We start from the raw sequence: 24,332 nt of genomic DNA on the forward strand, positions 1-24,332 counted from the left end.
TACTGCCTGAGCTCCGCCTCCTGTCAGATCAGCGGTGGCATTAGATTCCCATAGGAGCACAAACCCTACTGTGAACTGCGCATGTGGGGGGTCTAGGTCACGTGCTCCTTATGAGAATCTAATGCCTGATGATCTGAGGTGAGCTGAGGCGGTGATGCTAGCGCTGGGGAGCGGCTGCAAATGCAGATTATCATTAGCAGAGAGGTTTGACCGCACAGAGACTATAATAAATCAGTTGCTTGCAGACTCATATCAAACCCTATTAGTGAGTGGCAAGTGACAGTTAAGCTGAATCTGGTGGCAGGCTTTATAGTGGCAAGTGAGTTGATGTAATTCAGTTGTACAGCTGCATCTGGTGGCAGGCTTTAAGTCAGAATCCGACACTTATTTTAGTCTGTGCATGGCCGACCCATTATTTTATTTACCACTTTCATCCACACCTCTTTCCTGCACTGTGCTCTTGTCTCAGTCACAGTTTTGGTAAGCCCACAAGCTAACCCTAGCCAAAATGAGTAAAAAACAAACATCGCTAGAGAGCTTCTTTGAAAAGGGGGAAAGACCCAATGATGAGACACCAGAAGTAAGACTGCCAACAAAAAGAAAGCTGCAATTAAAAGAAAATACCAAGAGTCCTACTTAAATTACAAGTTCATTGCAACGGGTGATTCACATTCTCCAAGCCCACTTTGTATAACATGTGGCAACTGGCTATCCAGCAAAGCCATGAAACCTTCAAAACTGCTTCGCCACATGGAGACCAAGCACCCTGCATTAAAAGACAAGACTTTGGAGTTTTTCAAAGGAAAAAACATGAACACGAAGAACAGAAGCAATTATTGAAGGCCACCACTTCATCAAATGTGTCTGCACTGATTCTTAGTGGCTAACCTCATTGCGAAAGCTAAGAAGCCCTTTACTGTTGGTAAAGAGTTGATCCTGCCTGTTGCTAAGGACATTTGTCATGAACTTTTAGGAAAGGCTGCAGTTCAAAAGGTGACACATGTTCCTCTTTCGGGTAGTACCATAACTAGATGAACTGATGAAATCGCAGAGGATATTGAGGCACAATTGTTAGAGAGGATTAATGAGTCACCATGGTACGCAATCCAGGTTGACGAGTCTACTGTTGTTGACAACAAGGCAACAATGCTTGTTTTTGTGTGATTTATTTTTCAGGAGGATGTGCATGAGGATATGTTATGTGCACTTTTGTTGCCAACCAACACCACAGCTGCAGAACTATTCAAATCTTTGAACAATTACATATCAGGAAAACTGAATTGGTCATTTTGTGTCAGTATATGCATGGACAGAGCAGCTGCCATGACTGATGGCTTTCTGGTTTCACTACTGCAGTCAAAGAGGTTGCTTCTGGGGCTTCCCTGGTGGCGCAGTGGTTGAGAATCTGCCTGCTAATGCAGGGGACACGGGTTCGAGCCCTGGTCTGGGAGGATCCCACATGCCACGGAGTGGCTGGGCCCGTGAGCCATGGCTGCTGAGCCTGTGCATCCGGAGACTGTGCTCCACAACAAGAGAGGCCGCAACAGTGAGAGGCCCGCACACTGCAATGAAGAGTGGCCCCCACTTGCCACAACTAGAGAAAGCCCTCTCACAGAAATGAAGACCCAACACAGCCAAAAATAAATTAATTAATTAATTAAAGAGGTTGCTTCTGAATGTGAGTCTATGCACTGTGTCATCCATAGAGAAATGCTGGCTAGGTGAAAAATGTCACCTGAACTTAACAACATTTTGCAGGATGTGATTAAAATTATCAACCACATTAAAGTATATGCCCTTAATTCACATCTGTTCACACAGCTCTGTGAGAAGATGGACGCAGAGCACACACGTCTTCTCTTATACACAGAAGTGAGATGACTTTCTAAAGGTAAATCACTGGCCAGAGTTTTTGAGTTACGAGAGCTGCTCCAGAGATTTCTTTTAGAAAAACAGTCACCACTGACAGCACATTTCAGTGACACAGAATGGGTCGCAAAACTTGCTTACTTGCGTGACATGTTCAACCTGCTCAGCGAACTCAATCTGTCACTTCAGGGGAGAATGACAACTGTGTTCAAATCGGCAGATAAAGTGGCTGCATTCAAAGCCAAACTGGAATTATGGGGTCGATGAGTGAACACTGGGATTTTTGACATGTTTCAAATATTAGCAGAGATTTTGAAAGAGTCTGAGCCAGGGACTTCTTTCTTCCAGCTGGTGCATGATCACCTATCTCAGAACTTTCTGAGAGTTTGAGGATTACTTTCAAAAGAGTTTGAGCATTACTTCCCAGCCACGAAAAACCCCTGACCTGGGAAGGAATGGACCCTTGACCCATTTGTGAATAAGTCAGATGAATCGACTTTGTCCATGCTAGAAGAGGATCAACTACTTGAGGTCGCAAATGATGGTGCCCTTAAAAGTATGTTTGAGACAACTTCAGATCTCCATACATTCTGGATTAAAGTCAAGGCAGAATATCTTGAGACTGCCACAAAAGCGCTGAAAAGCCTGCTTCCATTTCCAACATCCTATCTTTGTGAAGTATGGTTTTCTGCAGTAACAGCCACCAAAATTAGATTACGGAGTAGACTGGACATAAGCAACACACTTCAGGTGTCACTGTCTCCCATCACCCCCAGATGGGACCATCTAGTTGCAGGAAAGCAAGCTCATGGCTCCCACTGATTCTGCATTGTGGTGAGTTGTATAATTATTTCATTATATGTTACAATATAATAATAATAGAAATAAAGTGCACAATAAATATAATGTACTTGAATCTTCCCAAAACCATCCACCCCGCCATCCCATCCATGGAAAAATTGTCTTTCATGAAACCCATCCCTGGTGCCAAAAAGGTTGGGGACCGCTGCTCTGGGAGTTTTATGATTTTCAGTCTTACATTTAGGTCTTTAATCCATTTTGAGTTTATTATTGGATATGGTGTGAGGAAATGTTCTAATCTCGTTGTTTTACTCTTCAAGACTGTTTTTTCTCCATTGTATATACTTGCCGCCCTTTTTCATAGATTAATTGACCATAAGTAGGTGGGTTTATTTCTGGGCTGTCTATTCTGTTGCATTGATCTGTGTCTGTTTTTGTGCCAGTACCATACTGTTTTGATTACTGTAGCTTTGTAGTATAGTCTGAAGTCAGGGAGCATAATTCCTCCAGCTCTTTTCTTCTTTCTCAAGAGTGTTTTGTCTATTCAGAGTCTTTTGTCTTTCAATTCAAATTTTAAAATTAGTTATCCTGGTTCTGTGAAAAATATCTGTAGTATTTTGACAGGGACTGCATTGAATCTGTAGATTGCCTTAGGGAGTATGTTCATTTTAAGAGTATTAATTCTTCTGACCCAAGAACACAGTGTATCTTTACACGCTCTCATTTTTAATTTCTAAAATGATAAATTTTGATAGTTATAACCCCCACACAAAAAAACTCTTTGAGATCCTCAGCAATTTTTAAGAGTTCCTGGAACCAAAATGTTTAAGAACTGTTGCTGTAGGGAAATGATTCTCAATTGGGAGAGGGCAGTATTGCCCCCTTGGGTGCTTTAGAAATCTGTGGGGGAATTAAGTTGCCACAATGGTTGGGGAATACTATTTATGTTGGGAGTTGAGGGGTGGGGATACTAATTGTCTTAAAAAGCATTAGACAGTCATAAAGAGTGAAAACTGTCCCATGTCCTGCATGAATAAATATAGACACTAATGATTATCATGGTCACCAAAGACCTTAGGATTGCTTCCAAGGCACTTCATGACCTGGTTCCCTGTTACTTCTCTGACATGTTCTATTCTTCCCGTTGCTCGCTGTGTCCTATTATCAGGTTCCTGGAGCACACCAGGCTTTTGCTGTAGCTCCTCCCTCTACCTGGAGCACTTTTCTCCCAATATCCACTTAACTACTCCTTCACTTCATTCAGTTCTTTGCTCAGACCTCCCTTCACAATGAGGTCTACTCCAACCACCCTAATTAATTGTATAAACTGTGCCCCTCCCCCACACTCTTCAAACCCCTTATCCTGCCGTAGTTTTTCTGTTTTCCATTAACATATATCACTCTCTAACATACAATATAATCTGCTTATTAATTATGTTCAATATTTATTCTCTTCCCTCCCTCCCCACTGCAAGCAAACTCCAGGAGAGCAGAGACCTTTCCTTTTATTTTGTTTGTTTGTTCATATGGCCTAACACATAGTACATACTCAATAAATATTTGTTGAATAAATCAACATATGACTTTATTGTACATCCCCAACTTTCTATTTATTCCTCTGTATAATAGCATTAAATTAAATATTGAAATCACTTATGGGTTGGTTTTATTGTATTTCAGAATAGTGAGGAGGGCATTACAAAATCTACAATATGAGGAAAATGTTTTATACCTAGTGGGCTGAGAGCCACAACTCTAGAGGGTCCATTTTTATGCCACAGTGAAACCTGCTTCATGACTTAGTGAGAAAAGAGAAGCCCTATTATTACTTAGTCCCAGAGCCAGACCCAGTGGGAACTTAGTGAAGAGTGTCAGTTAATGTAATTCTACTAATCAGATGTTTAAAATATGTTGAGGTCAGTTGATGAAAAAGGCTAAGGTCAAAGCCTCATCTCCAGTGATAAGGGGAGGATTGGAAGATGTCTCCAATGTAGGTTGCTTTTTATTTTGGTGGACCCCTATGGGATTCCCTCAACTATAATATTGTTATGTGTTATGATTGAAATTCCAGTTTGTAGAAAAATGGCAACCTTGATTATAATATTTTTAAAGGTTAAATTATAACCATTTCAAACTGTGGCAACTGAGGAGATTAAACCAAAGAGCTTAATTTGTGCAAGGTAGCCCCAAAATAAAAGGCTCCTGTGGGTATGGATTGCTTTCAGTGCTACTGAAAGCCTCTGGGTTTTCAGAGACGTGGCAACAAAGAAGTGGTCACTGGGTCCCCACACACGCACCCATTTTTATAACACATCACAACCAGCAAAGTGTGCTACTTGTCAGCAGCAAAATGACCTTGGACAAAGCCCACCACTGATGGATCAGAATTAACTTTCTATTTGGGGAGCAAGAATATCATTTAGTATCTCTTGAGTGACTTTAATACTCAAACCAGTAGTTTGCACAAACTGAAGTTATCCACTTGCCCACAATACAGGTAGCAAGTGAGCAGGGGTGGTGCTGACTTTCCCACAGTTCTTTGTAAATATGTCAGTGTGGTGACCTCAGAGAACAAGGGCTAAGAGTGAGAGAGAATTAGCCAGTCAGTGCACCCTGTTTAATCCTCACTGCTATTTGAAGTTTGCCATTCGACATGCCCATTGGAGACATTTCTGATGTTTATTTTTATGGTTATAGGAATATCTTTTCACCGCAAGGAGAACTGAAGTAATAGAGTAGATGCTTTAAGATCTGTTATAGGTTTATTTTTATGAGTTAAGGTAAAAGAGTCTCTTTCTAATTTTAATTCCCTTGGGAGATTTTTTCCCTATAAAAATCCATAACAAAAAAGACAGATCTTAGTATTTAACTAGATTATAGATAAATGCATCAGTCCTAACATAATATTTGTAAGTATCTATTTTACAATTGTTATATAACATAGATCTAGGTTTTGTGTTACAGAAGCCCTATTAAAGGGATAAACAAATAGATGTAAGCTAAATAGTCCTTATCACAAATTCTTAAAGTCCTTCACTTCTAAAATTGCTGGTGATAGAGATGTGTCATTAGCATAGATCACCAGCATCATCTCCACTGGGAAAAAGTCTTCACTTTCTTTTCCTCTTCCTGTTCTAGACTTAGAGAATGATATGCTTCCTTTCATTGCTCCCATTGCACTCTTTACTTACCTTTATTACAGCGCTTACAACCCTGCATTATAATTGTGTATTTACATGTCTATCCTGCCCACTAAATTGTGTGTGCCTTGAGAGCTGGACTAAATCTTATCATAATTATAACTCTGGGGTGAGACAAGCAGACACGCAATAAGTAATGAGTGCTTCAAAATGTATTCCTATTTCTCTCTAGAAATTATCGACATGGAAAGTGGCCATGTTCTCAAGGAAAGCTAAGACTAAGATTCTCTTCTAGCTGTCATGGCAGGTAACACAATCAACCCCCCTGCCCCCGTCCTCACCCAGCACTGCTTCAGTTTCTATCTTGCATCCAAACCAAAATCTCCAGTTTCTTGCACTGGAAAGGAGAGGGATAGGCACCTTTTAGCCAAAATGGCAAAAGTTAAGGAAGAGTGCTTTAGTCTTCTGACAAGAATGAGTAAGAGGGAAACAAGAGATTATATAATGTTTGTTCCCATGCATTTATGCTCTTTATTTTAGATAGACAAAAATGATCAGAAAGTAAATACACTTCGACTTTGGATGCTGCCTTCATTCCTTGCACTTCTAGCCTGACAGTCCCGAATAAAATGATAACAGGGGCCGGCTTTGCATCACTCTCTAGAACTTTGCAGAGTACAGTGCATCAACACTGCATATAGACATCACATATAGACAACACTGATGTATAGACATCAACACTGCATCCTGTAGTCAACTCCACTCCTCCAATACTCTCAGCAAGCAAAGCAGCATATCACAGGATCTAACTGGAATGATAAAAGGATGAAAAGAAGGAATAATTAAGGAGATAATTAATGGTTAGGTCCATCACTGGTATTTCTGTGATTGTTTTTGTTTGTTTAGGTGGCACGTAATCAGGACTGCAAAATTTAGGAACTGAAAAGCCAGTCATTTAAAGCATCATTTAGCAAGCCAGATAAGCACATTGACTATGTGTAGCCACTTCTTTAAAATAAAACTCTAGTGTGTGCTTTCTAGTAGTAAGTTTATAGTATTTGATATTGTATGTTTACTGTTATTTTGGCTGAAATTGCTGTTAATTTTTAATTGCCCTTTAATGTCTTTAATGGCAGGAGAATTCTTTTTAAATTAGTCAAAAATCACATAGTGTGTAAAGACCTAATGTTGGCATCCACACTGATAACTGTAAAAACATAACTTTTTAGAAGGAAAAGATGAAAATGGAAATTAAAAATAAAATTGCCTAAATTTTCCTCTGCTGGATTCTAGAAATATCTAGTCAGAGCACTTTGTTGAATGTTTCTTGACCTTGCAAAAAAAGACTGACTTGGCTAAGCTCAGGATGTTGTTTTCCATTCCCAAATAATAATATCAGGCACAATAGATTGTTCAATAATGACATCTGCAAATTCCATTGGTTCTACCTTCAAATCAAATATCCAGAATCGAACTGCTCCACGTCACCTGGGTTATTGTAATATCCTCCTAACTCTTCTCCCTGTCTCCTCCATTGCCCTCTCTCTACCTTATTCTCCAAATAGCAGCCATCAGATCCTGTCACACCTCAATCCAGATCCCTACAAAAACTTGCCCTAGCACTTTGAGTGAAAGCTAAATCCTACAGAGACCCACCACCCTCCCTGTACGTCTCTAACTATGCCATCTAATACTCACCCTCCACCCCCAATTCATTCCTCCAGACACACTAACTTTCTGAATATTCCTAGAAACACCAGGCACAGTCACTTCTCTGACCAACAGTCACTCCCTTGCCTCTTTCGTTTCTTTGCCCATATGTCGCTTTCTCACTGAGACCTTCTCTGGCAGCCCTTTTAAAAATTACTCATATATACTGGCACTCCTTATCTCCTCACTGACCTTCCCAACTTAATTTTTCTCCATAGTACTTATCACCTTCTAAAATACTATAAAATGTTCTTATTCATTGTCTTTCTTCTTCCTCAGTGCAAACTCCATAAGTTCAGGGTTTTTTTAAATTGTTTTATGTCTGTCTCCTCAGCACATAGAATGTGCCTGGTACATAGTAAACAATAAATATTTGTTGAATGAATGGCTCTATACACAAGACATTACCCAGCTCTTTCCTTGGGTGTGGCCCACTAAATACTGAGGTATGGCACAGTTATTGGGAAAGGTCTTGCCTAGTGGCTTACATTTAAATGTTAGTTAATTAAAGGGAGCATGGACCACAGGGGTAGAGCAAGGGCTCTGAAGATCAGATAGACCTGGGTTTGAATAATAGCTTCACTACAACCTGTGTGACCTGGTGAGTTATATAATCTGCCAGCCTCAGTTTCCTCTCTGTAAAATAGAAATAGTAAAAGCATCTTTCTCATAAAGTAGTCATAAAATTTTTTGAAAACATAATGTTGGGCTTATAATAAAAACTCAGAAAATATTTGCAATTATGACAATAATAAGTATTGTAATTGCCCTTATTATTGCTACTATTATTGCCCTTATTATTGCTATTATTTATTGAGGCCCTTGCTAGTGTGCTAGACATTCTGCTACTTGTATTCTAACTATTATATCTGCAAGGGACCATTACAGTCACTGCTGAATGTGTGAGGAAACAGGTCCAGGGTTCTAGAGTGAGTATTCAACCCCAGATTGCTCAGCCTCCAAAGTTCAGGCCATTTTTCCCAGACCACTGGGCTTTTGCTTTGAACTTTAATGCCTTGCCCAGAACTCTGGAAGTATATGGAATATTTGAGGAATCAAAAGGTGTGATACAGCTCACGTAAGGGACTTTAAGGACCTTGAGATTGGAGATGAAAGACTATATTCTGTACCATATGATGTGAATTTTAACCTATGGACTCTGAGAAGACATCAAAGATGTGTTAAACTTGAGAAGAAGATGTGTTAAACTTGAGAAGAAGTTTTCAGAAAAATGAAAATGACAGCATTTACATGGATTGGGTCATGTCACTGACCACAGTCAGTCTTTTATATGACTGTAAGCAGGTTAAGAATAATAGATTTCAGGTTGGAGAAAATCAGCTTGAATTAAAGCCAAGTTAAATAGCAGTTTGGTCTACCTCAGGCAAAGGCTCTTTTTTTAAAATGTAAGCACCATTATATCCTGCATAATGTCTAACATGTTCTCTTAAAAATTATATTGGCTACCCATACCAAATTATAATATAGGTTCTGATAGGTCTTTGCCAGTGATGGTATGCCACTGGAATTTAGAATAGCAAAATGACTGAGAAGTGGCTTTAGAAGGCTCTACACTGTTTTTGGTGTGGAAATGTCTCTAGTTCTTTAACATCTTTCTTCTAGTAGAGGAGAGTAACTGAGAGATTAAGTAATGTGGTGATAGATGGCTGATACTGGTTTTCCCTAGGCATGGTCTTCAGAAATAATCAATTAAATAGTAAGAAAATATGGATTGCCACTACCTCATGGGCATAGAGTTTGATAAATGTATCAGTTTCTTAACAAGATATGAAAAATGTTAAACATTAAGCACAGATTTTGTTTCTTTCTGATCCTTTAGCCAACCACTGACTCTAGATCTTCTACTGTCAGTAAATTAAAAGTACAGCAACAAAGAAGGTGATGATTTGGGAGACTTTCCATGGGGTTGGTTGAAAGAACTGTATTCAGTCTTACACAACTGAATATACTTCCTATGGGGAAAAAAGTCAAGTAAAGATTTTCATCCTCTGTTTGTAGAAGTTTAAGGTAAATTTTTTCACCATAGATTTTGGTCTCTGGAGTTTGTTCTTGTGTTTTGTTATTGAAGCAGTGGCACAGTTTTGACTGAATCTGTTACACATTTTTGGTCATTTGAGGGCAAGTAAAACCAAGTCAGTTGAAATAGAATAGTAATTTAAGTAAAGCAAGTGAAAATGAGGGAACAAAATACTGAAAAGTGCTATCTTTTTGTAGTTACTGTTTACTGATTAACATGAATGTACATGTATATAAGAAAAGTTAAAATGAGGTCCAAGGAAGAGTATGAGAGTTACACTTGTCTTTTAAGTAAATGTTTCCAAAGCTTTTCATTTCATCTAAAGTGAAAGTAAAATACTCTTTTGACATGAATTCTATCATAAATGTGGCTTTAATCTTCCCTATGTTTGTTATATGTAGATATATTTTATCTCTCCAAACCTTTTATAAACTATTTGACGTTGGAGTTTATATGCTCTGTTCTTTTGTTTATACCATAGTACCCAGCACAAAGCTAGGTGTGGAGAGAAGATGCTTAATATGAGCCTTAAGAATAACTAAGTTTTTGAAAACGAATCTATTTTTCATGCTTGTACCTGAATTCTTTGGGAGAAAATAAAGTTGTTGATGTGGCAAATAAAACCTATTACACCGTGTTTTAACGAACAAAAATTTTTTTGAATACCATCTTTCATGGCATGTGTGAGTTGTAAATGAGAGTGGTAACAGGTAGGGCAAGAGGACTGAAGAAGGTGGGGAAAAATACAGATCCTAAACCAGAGGTAAAATTTTCACCCGACCTTAAAGAGTTTCAGTTCTCTATTCTTTATTGAAAATTATTCCCAAGACCTAAAACTGAAAAGACTGCCATAATGTTAAATTACGCAACTATCCTGGGCTATAGGAGGCCACTAAACTAACACACACATATTAAATCTCTTTTTTAATGTAAAATTAATAAATTAAATTAAAGGTGAGTCACAGTTTGTACGGCTCATTTTCAAAATTACAATATGGAAAGTAAATACACTGCTGTGTGGGAATACATAGCTTATCTGTCACTGATAGCTAATGAATTCTTTCCTATTAAAATTTAATTGAAAATCTTCAGTGATATTTAAGCTTTCACAGAAGTGTAAACTACTGTGACTACAATTCACAATGCATTTAAAACAATTATTCTTTATCATTAAAGTTAATAATATGCACATTAACCTCTTATGTAGTCTAAATCAATATTGTAGTTTAAAAGATATGACCTCTGGACAGCTTTCTCTAAATATTGATTTCATTGTCATTTGTATAAGGTATCAAACAAATTACATGCTGCACTAATATCATTAATGCTGCCCCCATAGAGCCAATGACTTTATGGGTTCTTACAATACAGGACATGACATTACAAAAATATTGAGGACATCACAAGATATAATTACCGAATGGATGAGGTTTGACTATGGCTTAGTAGAGTGGCTCTGAATATATGATAACTTCCAAATCCTTCACTCTCGGTGGACAGAAAAAATACTGCTCTTTAACATGCAGATTGGTTACTGAGGTTAAGTTTCAAATGGCAGAATTTTTTTCTGCCTCAGGGTCTAATTTACCTTTTTGTGATGCCATAGATATTTCAGAAGAGAATCTAAAGTCAGATTAAAATGTTGTAATTCTGCAATATAACAGCTTTCCCAAAATAAACTTGTTTAGGAATTTCTATTACAAGTTCCTAGTGAGTCAGATGAGTTGGAAAATACATGCATTAAAGTAAAGGGGCTGAACCTTTCAAAGGTCATTGAATTAAATAAAATCTGATTTAGGGATGGATATGTATCACGTTTCCCCTCATAACCAGCAGTTATAGTAGTAGTTTTGTAAAAAAAAAATTGCAAATTAAAATACAGCCATGTAATTTGCTCTCTTTTACTTTTTTCAAGTTCTAAATTGCTCTGAATCACAATTGTTAGCATCACCCAGTTACACCTAACTCTATTTTGATGTTATTTTTTAATTTTCAAAATTTTACTTTACTTTTTGTTTTCTGTAAAACTTTTTAGAAAAGAGATGTGGTCACGGTCACGACACTGTGAACTGTGGGTGCTATTTGTACTAAAAATGTTCCCTGCATATCTCTTGTAGGTAAAAGTGACCCATTTTGTGTGGTTGAACTGAACAATGATAGGCTGCTAACACATACTGTCTACAAAAATCTCAATCCTGAGTGGAACAAAGTCTTCACATTGTAAGTAGTCATTCCTTTGAGCTCATTTCAAAACTGCTGCTAAATGATATTTATTTTTGAGATTTTTGTGCGTTTATTCTTAACTGATTAACAACTCAATGAATCTGGCCTGCCTTTGCCAGCAACAATGAACTGCATAATTGCATTACCTTCCTGATAGTGAAACCTGGGGAAAGGGTATGCCATTTTTCTTTGTTTTCACAGATATTTTTTTTAAACTGTGCATTTTATATATGATTTGACGAAGGATTTTGCTCCCATTAACTGAATTGCCGTACTGCTTCTTCCTTTTATACTTTCTATTGAAATTCTCCCCAATTGCACTGACACCAAGGAGGACAAAGCTCTATTTGTTCCATTGCTCAAATCAGCAAACAATCCAGTCTCGGATTCGCAGATGCTTTAGTTTTGGTTTGTTGCATTTTAGCACAATAAGAATATTAAGTACTGTCCTATGTACCAGAAAACACTTTGAGTTAATTTTCTTTTTGTTTTAAAAAGTTTGTAAATCTTTTCAATCATGCACTGTAAAAGCTGCCGATGCTACACTATAGTATCTCCTAAGTCCGTGGTTTTTTGTTGTTTTTTTTTTAAGCTGGGCTTTAGAAATGAACTCTGAACAAAGGAAAACTCTCCAAACAGAAGTACTTCTTAAGTTTTCTAACATAGTTTTATTTTATTTTCATATATGAGAAACTTTTATTTTCGTATATGAGAAACTGCTAAATTCCTCATTAATTTCTTATAATGTCCTTGCTTAAGAGCCAGTAACTAATCAGATTTAATTATCTGACCAATTTATCTTTAAGGAATTTCACATTTTTATAAGAGATGAAAGCCTGGTCAGGAGACTTGCACTCCTAAGAAGGTTGTGGAGAGTGTTTTTCTCTGGGATGCATAATTGAATGAATAGGATTGATAATTATCAAAGCCATTAATTGATTGTGCTCTGATAAAGCCTTTTCTCACATGTGGTTTCTGTCTTTCAGTAATGAATATATTCATTTTTTGTTTTCTCTTAATTCATGTTTTCTTGGTAAACAATTTGATCAAAGAATAAATGCTGTCAACAATTGGGGCTTATTTTTCTAGAAACAAAATATGAAGAGCTTGCATACTTGTTTATTAACGTATGTTGTGTTTGGAACATAATGGAACACTACTTAATTTCTAAATCCTAGGGTGGTACAATAGCTATCAATGTTACATTTTCTTCATTCTGTACTCTGTGTTGGTTAATTTTTACTGTAAACCAAACAAAAATAAGGCAGAGTTTTGGTGAGAGCTATAAAGATAAAGGAGATATTCTATTATGATAAAAAAGAAAAATTATATAAACTATACTGTGACTCTTGTTGAAATCAAACCTGGTGGTGCTTCATGTGGGAGTAACAAGAAGATGGGAATTAATGTAATAATGAGAATAGGACAAGTCTAAAAAAAAATAAGTGCCACTTACTGATTTTTTTTAACAATAACTTATTCTTTGCCCATCCAGATGGAAATTATATTTTATTGAAAAATTATAACTTAAAGTTACAGTTGTACTCAAAGTTCCAGATAATAGAACCATCAGGTCTACTAAGGTGCATTGTGGGAAATTCTGTCAGATACCAAGCTACCTTATGTATGTGTATGCAAATGGTATACATAAAACACATATATACCAAATCAGCTGGAGCTATCTAAATTTTCAAAAGCATTTGTGTTCTTGTTCCCCACTGATGAAGTCTTTTTTTCCTTACATATATTTATTATGCAGCAACATTAAAGATATCCATTCAGTTCTTGAAGTGACAGTTTATGATGAAGATCGGGATCGAAGTGCTGACTTTCTGGGCAAAGTTGCTATACCATTGCTGTCCGTAAGTTTCATTCACCTGACACACTGCTCTGTGTTGCTTTTGCTCAAGGAAAAAAAAAAAAAACCCTCAGCTCTATATCTGTCATTTCTCAACCAAGGTCTGTAATAAGAACACTAAAAATTTTAACATACTCAATGCACGGCCATGTTGAATCCCATGATAGTTAATTTTTCCTGACAGACTTGATCCTGGTAATGAACAGGTACTTGTCAGAATTGCCACAGTTGTTTTGGGTTCTCTGTCAGTTTCAGCAGCTGGGGGTCAAAGGTCACTGAGGGAGTGTATTCAGTGGAGACCGCGAGACAGACGGCTGTCATGTCCTTTTCCCGCAGATTCAAAATGGTGAACAGAAAGCCTACGTCTTGAAAAACAAGCAGCTGACAGGGCCAACAAAGGGGGTCATCTATCTTGAAATAGATGTGATTTTTAATGCTGTAAGTCTTAACTTTGGCTTTTTTGTACTGCTAAAGAGTTCAGTTTCATGAAAGCTTTTGTTCCTGATTTGTAGAGAATTTCTGTCATTCCTCATTTTCTCTAAACCTTGATGTATCCTGGAGAATACGCTTCTGCCACTGCCTGGCACACCCACACTTTCTGTTATAGCTGGCGGCTGCCTCTGTGGCTGTGCTCTGGCCGCTGCCTGCCGGCGTCAGAAATGGAAGCGCATGCATGTGCAACTGTATACATTTATATTTTATGAGCACAGCAGCCAGGACTTTGAAACTTTCAAAATTATTGCAAATTGAACTGCGTGAAAAACTTGTAAACGTTTGTACTATATTAAACCATAACAGACACATATGTTGATGTATAGGTGAAAGCCAGCTTACGAACATTAATACCCAAAGAACAGAAGTACATTGAAGAGGAAAACAGACTCTCTAAACAGGTAAAAAGCAAGGAAAGATTAATCCCTCTGGGAAGACTTGATTATATCTGTAAAACATCTATGTAAATTCAAATAAACTTTGTTGGAGGTAAGGAGGGGGGAAGACTATGGAATTTTTGATCATCTACTGATGTGAAATGGCTCTTTCTTTTCTTTTTTCTTTTTCTCTTTTCCCTTCCTTTCCTTAAAAGATCAAACAAGGACAATACCAAACTAGTAAGTTGGATGGGGGTGGTCAGAAAGGAAAGGGGATACTGTAGGCTCTGCATAGAATGGATATGTATTCATGCATTAGCAGAAGAATGATCATTTTGAACATAAAATACAATTTGATTGCCATGGAATGTGTAAATGAGAACACCAAAAGCTGAGGTTCAAATATATGTCCAGACCACCCACAGGTATGATGCAGGTGTCTGTAAACTGAGCCCAGTATAAAGCTCTTCCCTCTAATCCATGAGAGAGGGGGCTCTATCTTTTAAGGGAAGCCTTCCTCTTAATTAGATTTTAACTATAATCTTTTAGAAGTGAACTATTATTGGCATTTTTAGCTAAGAAAATAGAAAATCAGGAACCCTGATTTTTATATCATGAAGAAGTTTTAAATTATGCTTGATATCTCGTAATTAGACTTGTAGTTTTAAATTCGATTTGATAGCAAGTTAAAAAAGAGTACTAAGCTACCCCTTTTAAAAATTGTTTACTTCCAATTAACACAGCTAAAATCAAATGTATTTGAGGTTATAAAGTTTACAGAACTCATTTGTGCGTGTTAAAATCTTTAATAATTTCCTGTGCTATTAGAAGACCAAAAATATTTTGTTTTTAATCCAATCACTTCACCATAAGCAGTGCAATCTGTAGTTGTTTAAAGACAATGCATGAGTTACAAATGTAATACCTATCTGAACAGAAATACAGATTACATATTTCCACAGTTACAGTTAAAAGTTATAAAAGTAGCACTTAAAGTAAGGTGATCAGGGGCCAAGAAGAAAACAAATAGGGACACTTTTTAATTTGCCTGAAAGAAATTTTAACTTGTTTAAACTGGTATGCATGTATGCGCATCTGTATGTACACATATATACATTATTTTTTCTATATGACCCCAGTTAACTTTACATAGCTACTTTAAAATGCCAGATCGGCCTTGAAGTGTACTTGGAAGTAGCAAAATATTAACCTGCAGACATATTACTCTAATTATTAACATAGCTGTATGTAATTTTTTGAACCTATATCTAGCGTACGGGCTGTTTTTCTTACAGCTGCAGTCATGCCTTAATTTTAAATTTTTAATTTAAATTATATCAATTCTCATGTACTTTTTTTTCTTGTTCAGTATCTGTAGCTTTTTTATCTCTTTTTCTTTATTGAGGTGTAGTTGATGTACAGTATTATATGTTACAAGTGTACAATATAGTGATTGCCAATTTTTAAAGGTTTGTTCCATTTGTCGTTATTATAAAATATTGACTATATTCCTCGTGTAGTATGATATATCTTTGTAGCTTATTTTGTATATAATAATTTGTCATATACCTTTTTTAGTAACAGATTTTGTAAAGTACTTGCAATACATTTTTCCCTGAACCCAAAATTATGAAAAGGTAATGAGAAAACGTGGGTGAAATTTATTGTGGGAAGGAGGGAGATAGAGGGACAAAGAGGGAAAAGAGAGAGAGAGAATGAGACTATGATAGTAAGAAAGGGAGAATCCTACTGAAATGGTGAAAAAAAGGTTAGTTTTCTATAATAAAGCAGTACTTGACAGGTTTTTCCCTAAGGCCCTAAATAAAACCATCCCCAGTTATCCATTTCACTTTGAAATATCTTGAAATTAAAGCATTTAAAGCATTTTAAAAGCACAGGACTTCAGAATTCTTAAATATATTTAAGGTTCCCAGTATTCTAAGTGGCAAAAAAATATTTTTGATCTGTTGGAGATTTTTTTTTCTTTTGAATAGAGGTAGCCCAATTTGCATGACAGTATTATTTATACAAATATATTTAACTAAGAAATTGCACGTATAATTTAGTTCTTTTCATCTTCTCTAGAGATACTTCTTTTCTTCTAACTTGTGAGCCAAATTGCTTGGTATATTCTTACAACTTTATTAACTTTCTGAATCCATTTTAAATCACACTAAACTTGAAGAATTTTGTAGCATATCTGATGGGTTTTAGTCTTGCAAATTCTAATAATACTTTCATCTTCCTATAGCTGCTACTAAGAAACTTTATCAGAATGAAGCGTTGTGTCATGGTGCTCGTAAATGCTGCATACTACATTAATAGTTGCTTTGACTGGGATTCACCCGCAAGGAGCCTCGCTGCTTTTGTGGTATGATCATACTGTATTACTTACATTATTATTCATTAAATTCAGTAATCATAGCTGCATGTTTCTGTGGCAATAGTTACAGTTATGTTGATGTGGCCATTTTAAACTTCTATTTTGAGACTTGACTGGGCAGATTTGCCGTGGGCAGGAACCTGATGGATTGTTCAGGGTCTGAGTCCAAGAATACATCCCCGCCTCAGATTTCCGGAATATAAGACATCTCAGCCAATGTATAATTTTCTCTGTGACAGTTAAAATGTAAAATTTTACATATTGCATAATTCCAAATCCCAATAGCAGAGCCAAGAAAAGTCCTTAGCATTAAAAAATAATAATAATCTTGAGCATCTTCATTTTAATTTTATTTGTCCTGTAGATATTTTTTCAAAATATGAAAATCTTTGGCAGTAGAATGCTAGTTGGTAATACTTTAATATGTGAATCAGTTGGAAATGGATGTGACCTATTTAAGGCACATTTTATTATTTCTGAGATTTCCAGCTTTTAAAAAGGCATGAGTGAGAGTTTGATAGATCCAAATAGTCCTCTGACAGTGTTCATCTTGTAGCCTTTTACTTTGGTTATTTAAAAACTGCTGATAAGACCAACTTGCAAAGCTAGAAAATCTGAAAGAATACTTTCCTCTGAGCTTCAGCTGGGATTTTCTGCTCTCACATTATTTTTGCTTATTCAGGGTTTCAGTTTGAAGTTTAAGTGGAGTCGTTCTTTTGAAATCTTTTATTTTATTGTCATATTTGTCAGAATATGAGTACCTTATGCTTCCTTATAGTTGCCGGTTTCTCAGAATATGACTTTATTATAAGGGGCTTACAAGAAGAGTTTTAATTATAGTTTTAATTTTAGTATTACCATTCAAATGAGTGTATGCACATCTGTTTAGTACTTTGAGCACTGTCCTCCTCTCAGGCCTTGTATGGGACTTTCATTAATGTCTGAGCACATGGAACAAAGAGTGTATATGTCCCTTTGTGTTGTAAGTTACCAGAAAGTTAGGCAGCCTGCTTCCCATAGACATGTCGTTGTCTCCTTAGAGAAAGTGACTGTCATCATCATTAAGTTTTAGAAAAGAAAATCTGCCTCTTTCAATATTCTTGTATTTAGCTCTCTCACATAATAAATACATTGGAGTACTGTTAAACAAACTTTATTATTATTTTTCAGCATCATAGAGGCACTTTGATGTTAATGAGGAAAAAATGATATTGAGTTTCTGTGTGTATTTTATGCCATTACTTCCAGGTTCCAGGGACCTTAAAGGAGACACAATAATATTCTACTGAAAATGTCATGCTGCCATCTTTGATTCACTCCTCCCAAAGTCATTCCTCACAGCTATATGTGAAATTTGAAATCAGAGAAACCTATATAATTATATCATTTGTTCAGGAACCTTCATTTTGAGCAATTTAGCATTACAGTGTGTGTGTAAGTCTTCATAAACTTCATCTGGCTTCTAGAGGTCACTCATGTAAAATGAATTCAAGATGGCAGACTTTTTTTCACAATTTCTTTCTGATTGAAAAAAAAACCAGGCAGTGAAACTCTGAGAAACTTAGCTACATGTACATGATGGTACTTGAGTAATTTCACTGAAAGGGAGTCAAAATTCACTGGGGAAGAAATGTACTATTCTCTCTCTTAGCTGGTGGTCAGTTTCTAACAGACTGGGTCCTACAAAACACAAGCTGAATGAAAGATGCTTTCAGAATAAGGGGGTCAGGGGAGGCCACAATAAAGGTAGGAAAAGGGACTCCTGACACTGATGGTGAAAAAAGAGACCAAAAACTACAATGTGAACGCACATTAACAGTACTTTTGAGAAGAAACAACAATATTAATGGTTTTATTGGAAAAAAAAAAAGAAGCACTGAATTACATTCCATTGAATGTTATTAAAACAATGAAAACAAAAGCCAGCTTCATTTATCTGGACTTGAACTAGAAATTCCAGGAGAATGGGGACCCTGCCTTTTTCACCTGGGACTCTAGCATCACCTGCAGAGTATCTAGCGTTAGTAGGCTTCCAATATAAATGACTATCTAAATAGATAGACCAACCAATGATCCAGTCAGTCAGTCTGAAATCTTTTTCTTATTTGGAGAAACTTTCTTCAATGATACCATATAAATAAGGGTTTGCTCTAGTAAAGCTAGACATAGCTTAATGCTTTGTAGCAATTTTTTCTATACCTTCCATTTGAATTCTAAACTATTTCATAAGCCTCTCTCAGTCTTCTATTTTAGTCTCAGATTAAATTCTGATACAAAAAGATCCTTACACAGTAATAATAACAGCTAACATTTATTACAAATCTATGTGCCAAAGAACTGTTTTTCAGGCACTAAAGCATGAAAGTGCTTTTCATGCATTAATAAATTTAATATTCCCAACAACCTATTATGAGGTAGATACTGTTATTTTCCTGATATACAGAGGGAGAAGCTGAGGCACAGACAAGTTAAGTACCTTGCCCCAAGCCACATGGATATTATTTCCTTTTTAAAAGAGCTTTTAAAATATGTACCTTGTAATCTTAATATCGTAACGATTTGGGAAAAAAGAACTGTTGTAGGATTTTTATTCATCTTGTAGATATTCAATGATGTATTTAAAAATGAAATGTTTCAAAGATCTTATTGCATAACCAGAGCCTTTTTTAGGCCAGTTTTTTGAAAAGAACTGCTTTCCATTAGGAGAAGCTATGAGCAGCACCCCATTGTTACAAACATATTGTTCCCATCATTCCCTGTTGATGGATCACGGGTCTATTATTATAATATTGGTTCCACTTGGCCCACTTTTTCATAAATGCAGCTGCCTCACATGGAGCACATGCATTTGTACCATTATGCCGCTTGGTTTTAGGCCCAGATCAGTAAACTTTATGTTTAAGTGCCTTTTTTTCTATTCCATTTTATTTTTCTTTTCTAATTTACTATCCAAAAATAAATGTAGAATAATGAAATTAAAATGGAAAAACAATAATTTTTGTCCCTATGTCAGTTAAAATGGAGAGTATGTGAAATGCAGGGGGAGAGCTGCCCTGGCTTCTTTATGTGCTACCTATGTGCTCTGTGGAAGGTTCAAAGCTGGCTTACAGTATTAGAAGCAGAAATCAGCCTGGAAGGTGATGGATGAAATATAAGCAAACACGTTCCTGGGAATGAATGTCCTTATTGTTGTGTGCTATGAATTAGGTTTCTAAATTTTACTATGAATATTGTATGCTTAAGAGCAAACACAGACGTATGTGGTGTGGAAGGCACAACCACTTGTCTTTGGGAATCATCTATTGTAGACGTGGAAATGTCTCATAAATTGGGCCTAATTTTCATCAGGCTCTTGACCAGACATTTGTGTTCTTGTGGATGTCAGTGGGTGCAACATGGAAAAAAAAAAGTGTACATTCTCTCTTTCTTTTCAGTACTGTCATTTCTCACTGTAATGAGCACAAAAATAATTGGACAACCGGGCTATCAGTAAAAAGGACACACTTCAGTGTGCGTCAAAGAATTATTTTACAGGACAAACTTTAATCCTTAAATGGGATTGTAGATAATTTGTGGTACCATCTGTCCATTTGGAATTGTTTTAGCCTTTTCTGTCGTTATACAGTAAGTGCCGCTGTGTTTAACATTAACATTTGATATTTTACACATTTAATTTCTGTTCTGCTGTGTGGTCCTTAGGGAATGGAACGCTAGTGCTACATGAGAGAGACAAAGTATTGATCAGTTAACATTTCAGCTACATTTATGTATGTCGCAAAATTAATGAAAATGCCAGACAAAAATGTCAGAGTGCACAAAAAGGTAGAATTTAAATTTGGTAGTTTAATGAAAAGTTTAAGATGTGCATTATCAAAAATGTCCTCTTGCCTTTAAAGTACAATTCCTAGCAGAATAACTAAAGGGAGACACATATTTTACTTAGAGGAACAATGAACATGAATTACGAAGGGATGTCAACTCCTCAAAGTACCTTGTGTTCCAAAACAGCATGTTTGAATGCTTAACTGTTACTCATAAAATACATGTGTTTCTGTTCCTATCTGGAGAGCTACTGGCTTCAGCCCTCCGGGCTGACCAGCCGATGAGGCAGGCTTCCTACCGAGATTCTTCCCCTAGGTTTTCCTTGGTATCCAGGCATTCCTTTTGTGTCAAAACTGAGAATTCCCTCTACAGCAATTCATTGAGGCCACTCTGGTTCATTACTCGTTCCTTTCTAGGTCATTTTCAAATGCCTGGTTTTCCTTTGCTCCTAGATAATTTGAGCTCCACCTTCATTCAATCCCCATTTTAGTAAAGGATCACACTCTGGACAACAGCGTCTCTCAGAAAAGCTAGGCCATTATGCAGGCAAAGAGAAAAAACAGTGATGATGTATGCAAAGAATGACATGAGACAGCTCTGTGTAGCCAAATGATTTAAAAAAAAAAAATGGAGGAAGCACAAGCAAAGGAGGAACTGAACTTGCAGAGGCGATGGGAATATAGTACAATGATCTGAAGACAATAGGCTCCCGAGGAAACCTTATCAAGTACTTCCTGTGTAGAAAGCCTGCTGCTATTAAACAACATATGGATTTTTCTAAAAGTTATTACAAACAATAAGGACATTTTAAGTGACCTTCATGTTCAAGGACTAAAAAGGGAGCATCGCTTAAGAAGCAATGTTAATGTGAAAACAAAGACATGTCTATATCACCTGTAGTTTAGATTCAAGTCTTACTAGCCTTCATATCGCTGAACAAAAGAGGGTGATTGTACCGGACATATGGAAGGTAATTTTAAATTTCAACAGAAATTTCTATTTTAAAGAGTGTGAGACATCAGTAATACCACACCAACAAGATTATGCTTCAGGTTTCTAGCAATTTTCAAATGATTTTTATAGAAGCTTTTGTTGTTGTTGCTACCATTTTTTTTTTAGTGCCAGCAGAAAAAATTGGAAATGTTCCAGATGTAATTTTTGTTATTTTCCCCACAACAACAAAATAGAAGGAGCCCTGAAAACCAAAGAAACAAGTACTAAAGCAGAATGATCTATAACTGATGGTCCTATCCTTGTATTCTTGAATTTTCCTGGAATTATGTAAATCTAAACTTCCAAGGCCTTTTGCCCACCCTTCTTTATAGATGCTTTCCTCTGACATAAGGATTTACTAAGTTTATAAACAATACTTCCAATTTAATTTACACAAATTTTAAAGGTACATTAAACATTTCCTTCACAAATGTGTAAGTGAGAAAAAAAGAAAGCCTATACAGAGTTTCATTGATTTAGAAGATTGTATACCTTCTAGTTGCCTAAAATTCCTTTTACAAAGTCAAAGAGTATTGACACTTAGAAAATTCTAGCACTATATTTTTCTTTTCAGTAAATAGATTGTGTGCCCAATTCATAGGAACGTGCTGGCACTTTAAGTTGATGTATACATTTTTTACAAATTTATCTGAATTCCATGGAAGGAAATTTTTTTCAAGCATTGGCCTATGAAAATATTGTTTTTTTGTAACTGGTACCTTCCGAAAAGCGTTGCATAAAAATTCTTGCAACTGTGTAAAAGCCCCCCCAAAGACCACAGTTTAGAAGTGAGTTGAGTTTTAGGATTAATCACAATTAGCTAAAATCAGATGTTAATGAAACAAAGCATTTTGACTAGATTTCTCCAATCCTTGAGGAGTGATGCTCTAGTTCAGTTTGTAGGTCTATTTAAATGTATAATCTTTTTGTTTTATTTTTGTGGCTGTTACATATACCAGTGCAGCACTTCCTCAAATCAGCGCTTAGCTTTCTTTAAATGGTGCCAATACCCTTTTTTGTTTATTTTAATAATGTCAGCAAAAGGGGCTCCTGCTCTTTGGAGGGAGATAATAACATAAGGCACAGAGTCTACCACTCTCTGAAAAGCTTACTCCTCTTAAATTTTATTTTGTATTTTCAACAAGAAGAATTTAATTCTTATAACACATCACACACATTATCTATTATTTCTACTCTCCCTCCTTTGTTCTCTAAAGCAGTAAGTAGTAAGATGCTATAATCTGGAGACGTTTTCTTCTGTGGGTGATTTGAGGAAAATCTCGAGTTATTTCACTTTTTCTCAAGTACAGTACTGTTGTGCTTTATTATAATCAAACATAAATTGCAGATATCATCAGCATAACAATGATACCATATTGAATCTAGGAATTAGCCTTCTCATGAACCTTAGTGGTATGTGCAATGAAAGTTGGGGTGACACCAGTGCCTCATTGTGGTCTCCTTCTGGCTGTATGGCTGCTGTACCATTTCCCCAGGCAGCCTCCTTGTATTATGTATCAGGTAGTTACAGCCTCAAAACATTTATGAGACCCTTAAAAAATATGTTGCCTCCAGATTTTACAACTAAGTTGACTAAGGATCAAAAATTATAAAATAATGAAATCAGAGGTGTCTCACTATCTGTCCTCAGATTCCTAAACCAGTGTTCTTGTCCTCTGAAAGATTTTCCACCCCCTAGCTTCAATTTAAATTGTTAGGCACATGCATTCTGAGCAAAACAGCAAGCCATATTCCATTGCAAAGTATTATTCTCTAAAGTGTTTTTCAAAGGAGAAAGTTTAAATGAATGAGATGATTGTATAATTTATTTTAGTAAAATTCTGTAAAGTAAGAGTAATAACTCTTCTGAAAGGTTGTAAATTACAGCAGCAATGCAGTCATTAATATACTTTAGACAGTGACTTCACTCTCCACATGTTTTCATGCCCCTTTGTATTGGGTAAATATTAAGAAATAAGGAGTAGAATGCTTTCTATTGTATGATTTTTCTATTTTGACCAGTTATGAAGATATACCTTAGAATTGTGGTGTATTGGAGTTAACGTACCAAGTGAGAAACTAACCTGAAATGCTGTTAAGGAAGATTTTCATTGCCTTTTTTCTTGCCATCATTTTACCACGTTTTAACATTACAGTCAGAATCGACTATAGATGCAGTAGTCACTCCTGCCATAGTAGGTGTGTGAGTTATGACACTGTGTTGCGTCCTCTATTTTGCTGTGATGACAGAGATCCAATACTCAGCAAGTGGTAACATTAGAGATCAGTAACAGAGGGAAGATGAAAGAGTGACCATTTCTCGTGTTTGCACCAGTCATCAGCCACTGGCTCAAAGGGAAGTAATGAAGAGAAAATCAGAGAAAAGCTAAGAAGCAAGGAAAGATAGAAATCACATCAAAGTGTAAACAGATATTTAGATAAAAATGAAAGGCAACCCTGATGTTAAGGATGGGAAAAAAGATTTTAGAGACAAAGCTTGGCTTTTATTTTGTTTTAAATCAGTGTTTCTCTGTTTTTCTCATATTCACCTCTCTAAGGGGAAGCTTTTCATTTACTTTAATGAGACAAATGAAATACTAAGGAATAAGATTTTCTCAGGGAGTGT

The 24,332-nt window shown here is 36.2% G+C and overlaps 1 protein-coding gene across 16 annotated transcripts in view; it reads left to right on the forward strand.

Annotated features, from left to right (window-relative positions):
• MCTP1 (multiple C2 and transmembrane domain containing 1) overlaps window positions 1-24,332 on the forward strand; it is a gene marked incomplete at both ends in the record, with an annotated part of 539,514 nt that overhangs the window by 364,192 nt on the left and 150,990 nt on the right. For 13 of the 16 annotated variants that reach the window (XM_079702735.1, XM_079702743.1, XM_079702744.1 and 10 more), the window contains 5 exons: window positions 11,676-11,778; window positions 13,541-13,643; window positions 13,976-14,077; window positions 14,458-14,532; window positions 16,760-16,879. The exons of 1 other annotated variant lie outside the window; for it this stretch is intronic. In XM_079702735.1, the coding sequence (XP_079558861.1) occupies window positions 11,676-11,778; window positions 13,541-13,643; window positions 13,976-14,077; window positions 14,458-14,532; window positions 16,760-16,879 (503 nt within the window). Of the gene's footprint in view, window positions 1-11,675; window positions 11,779-13,540; window positions 13,644-13,975; window positions 14,078-14,457; window positions 14,533-16,759; window positions 16,886-17,806; window positions 17,837-24,332 lie in introns of those variants that run through there. 2 more of the 16 variants (XM_079702740.1, XM_079702741.1) reach the window with 2 other exon arrangements.

Source organism: Hyperoodon ampullatus, assembly GCF_949752795.1.
Source record: "Hyperoodon ampullatus genome assembly, chromosome: 4".
Taxonomy (NCBI): domain Eukaryota; kingdom Metazoa; phylum Chordata; class Mammalia; order Artiodactyla; family Ziphiidae; genus Hyperoodon; species Hyperoodon ampullatus.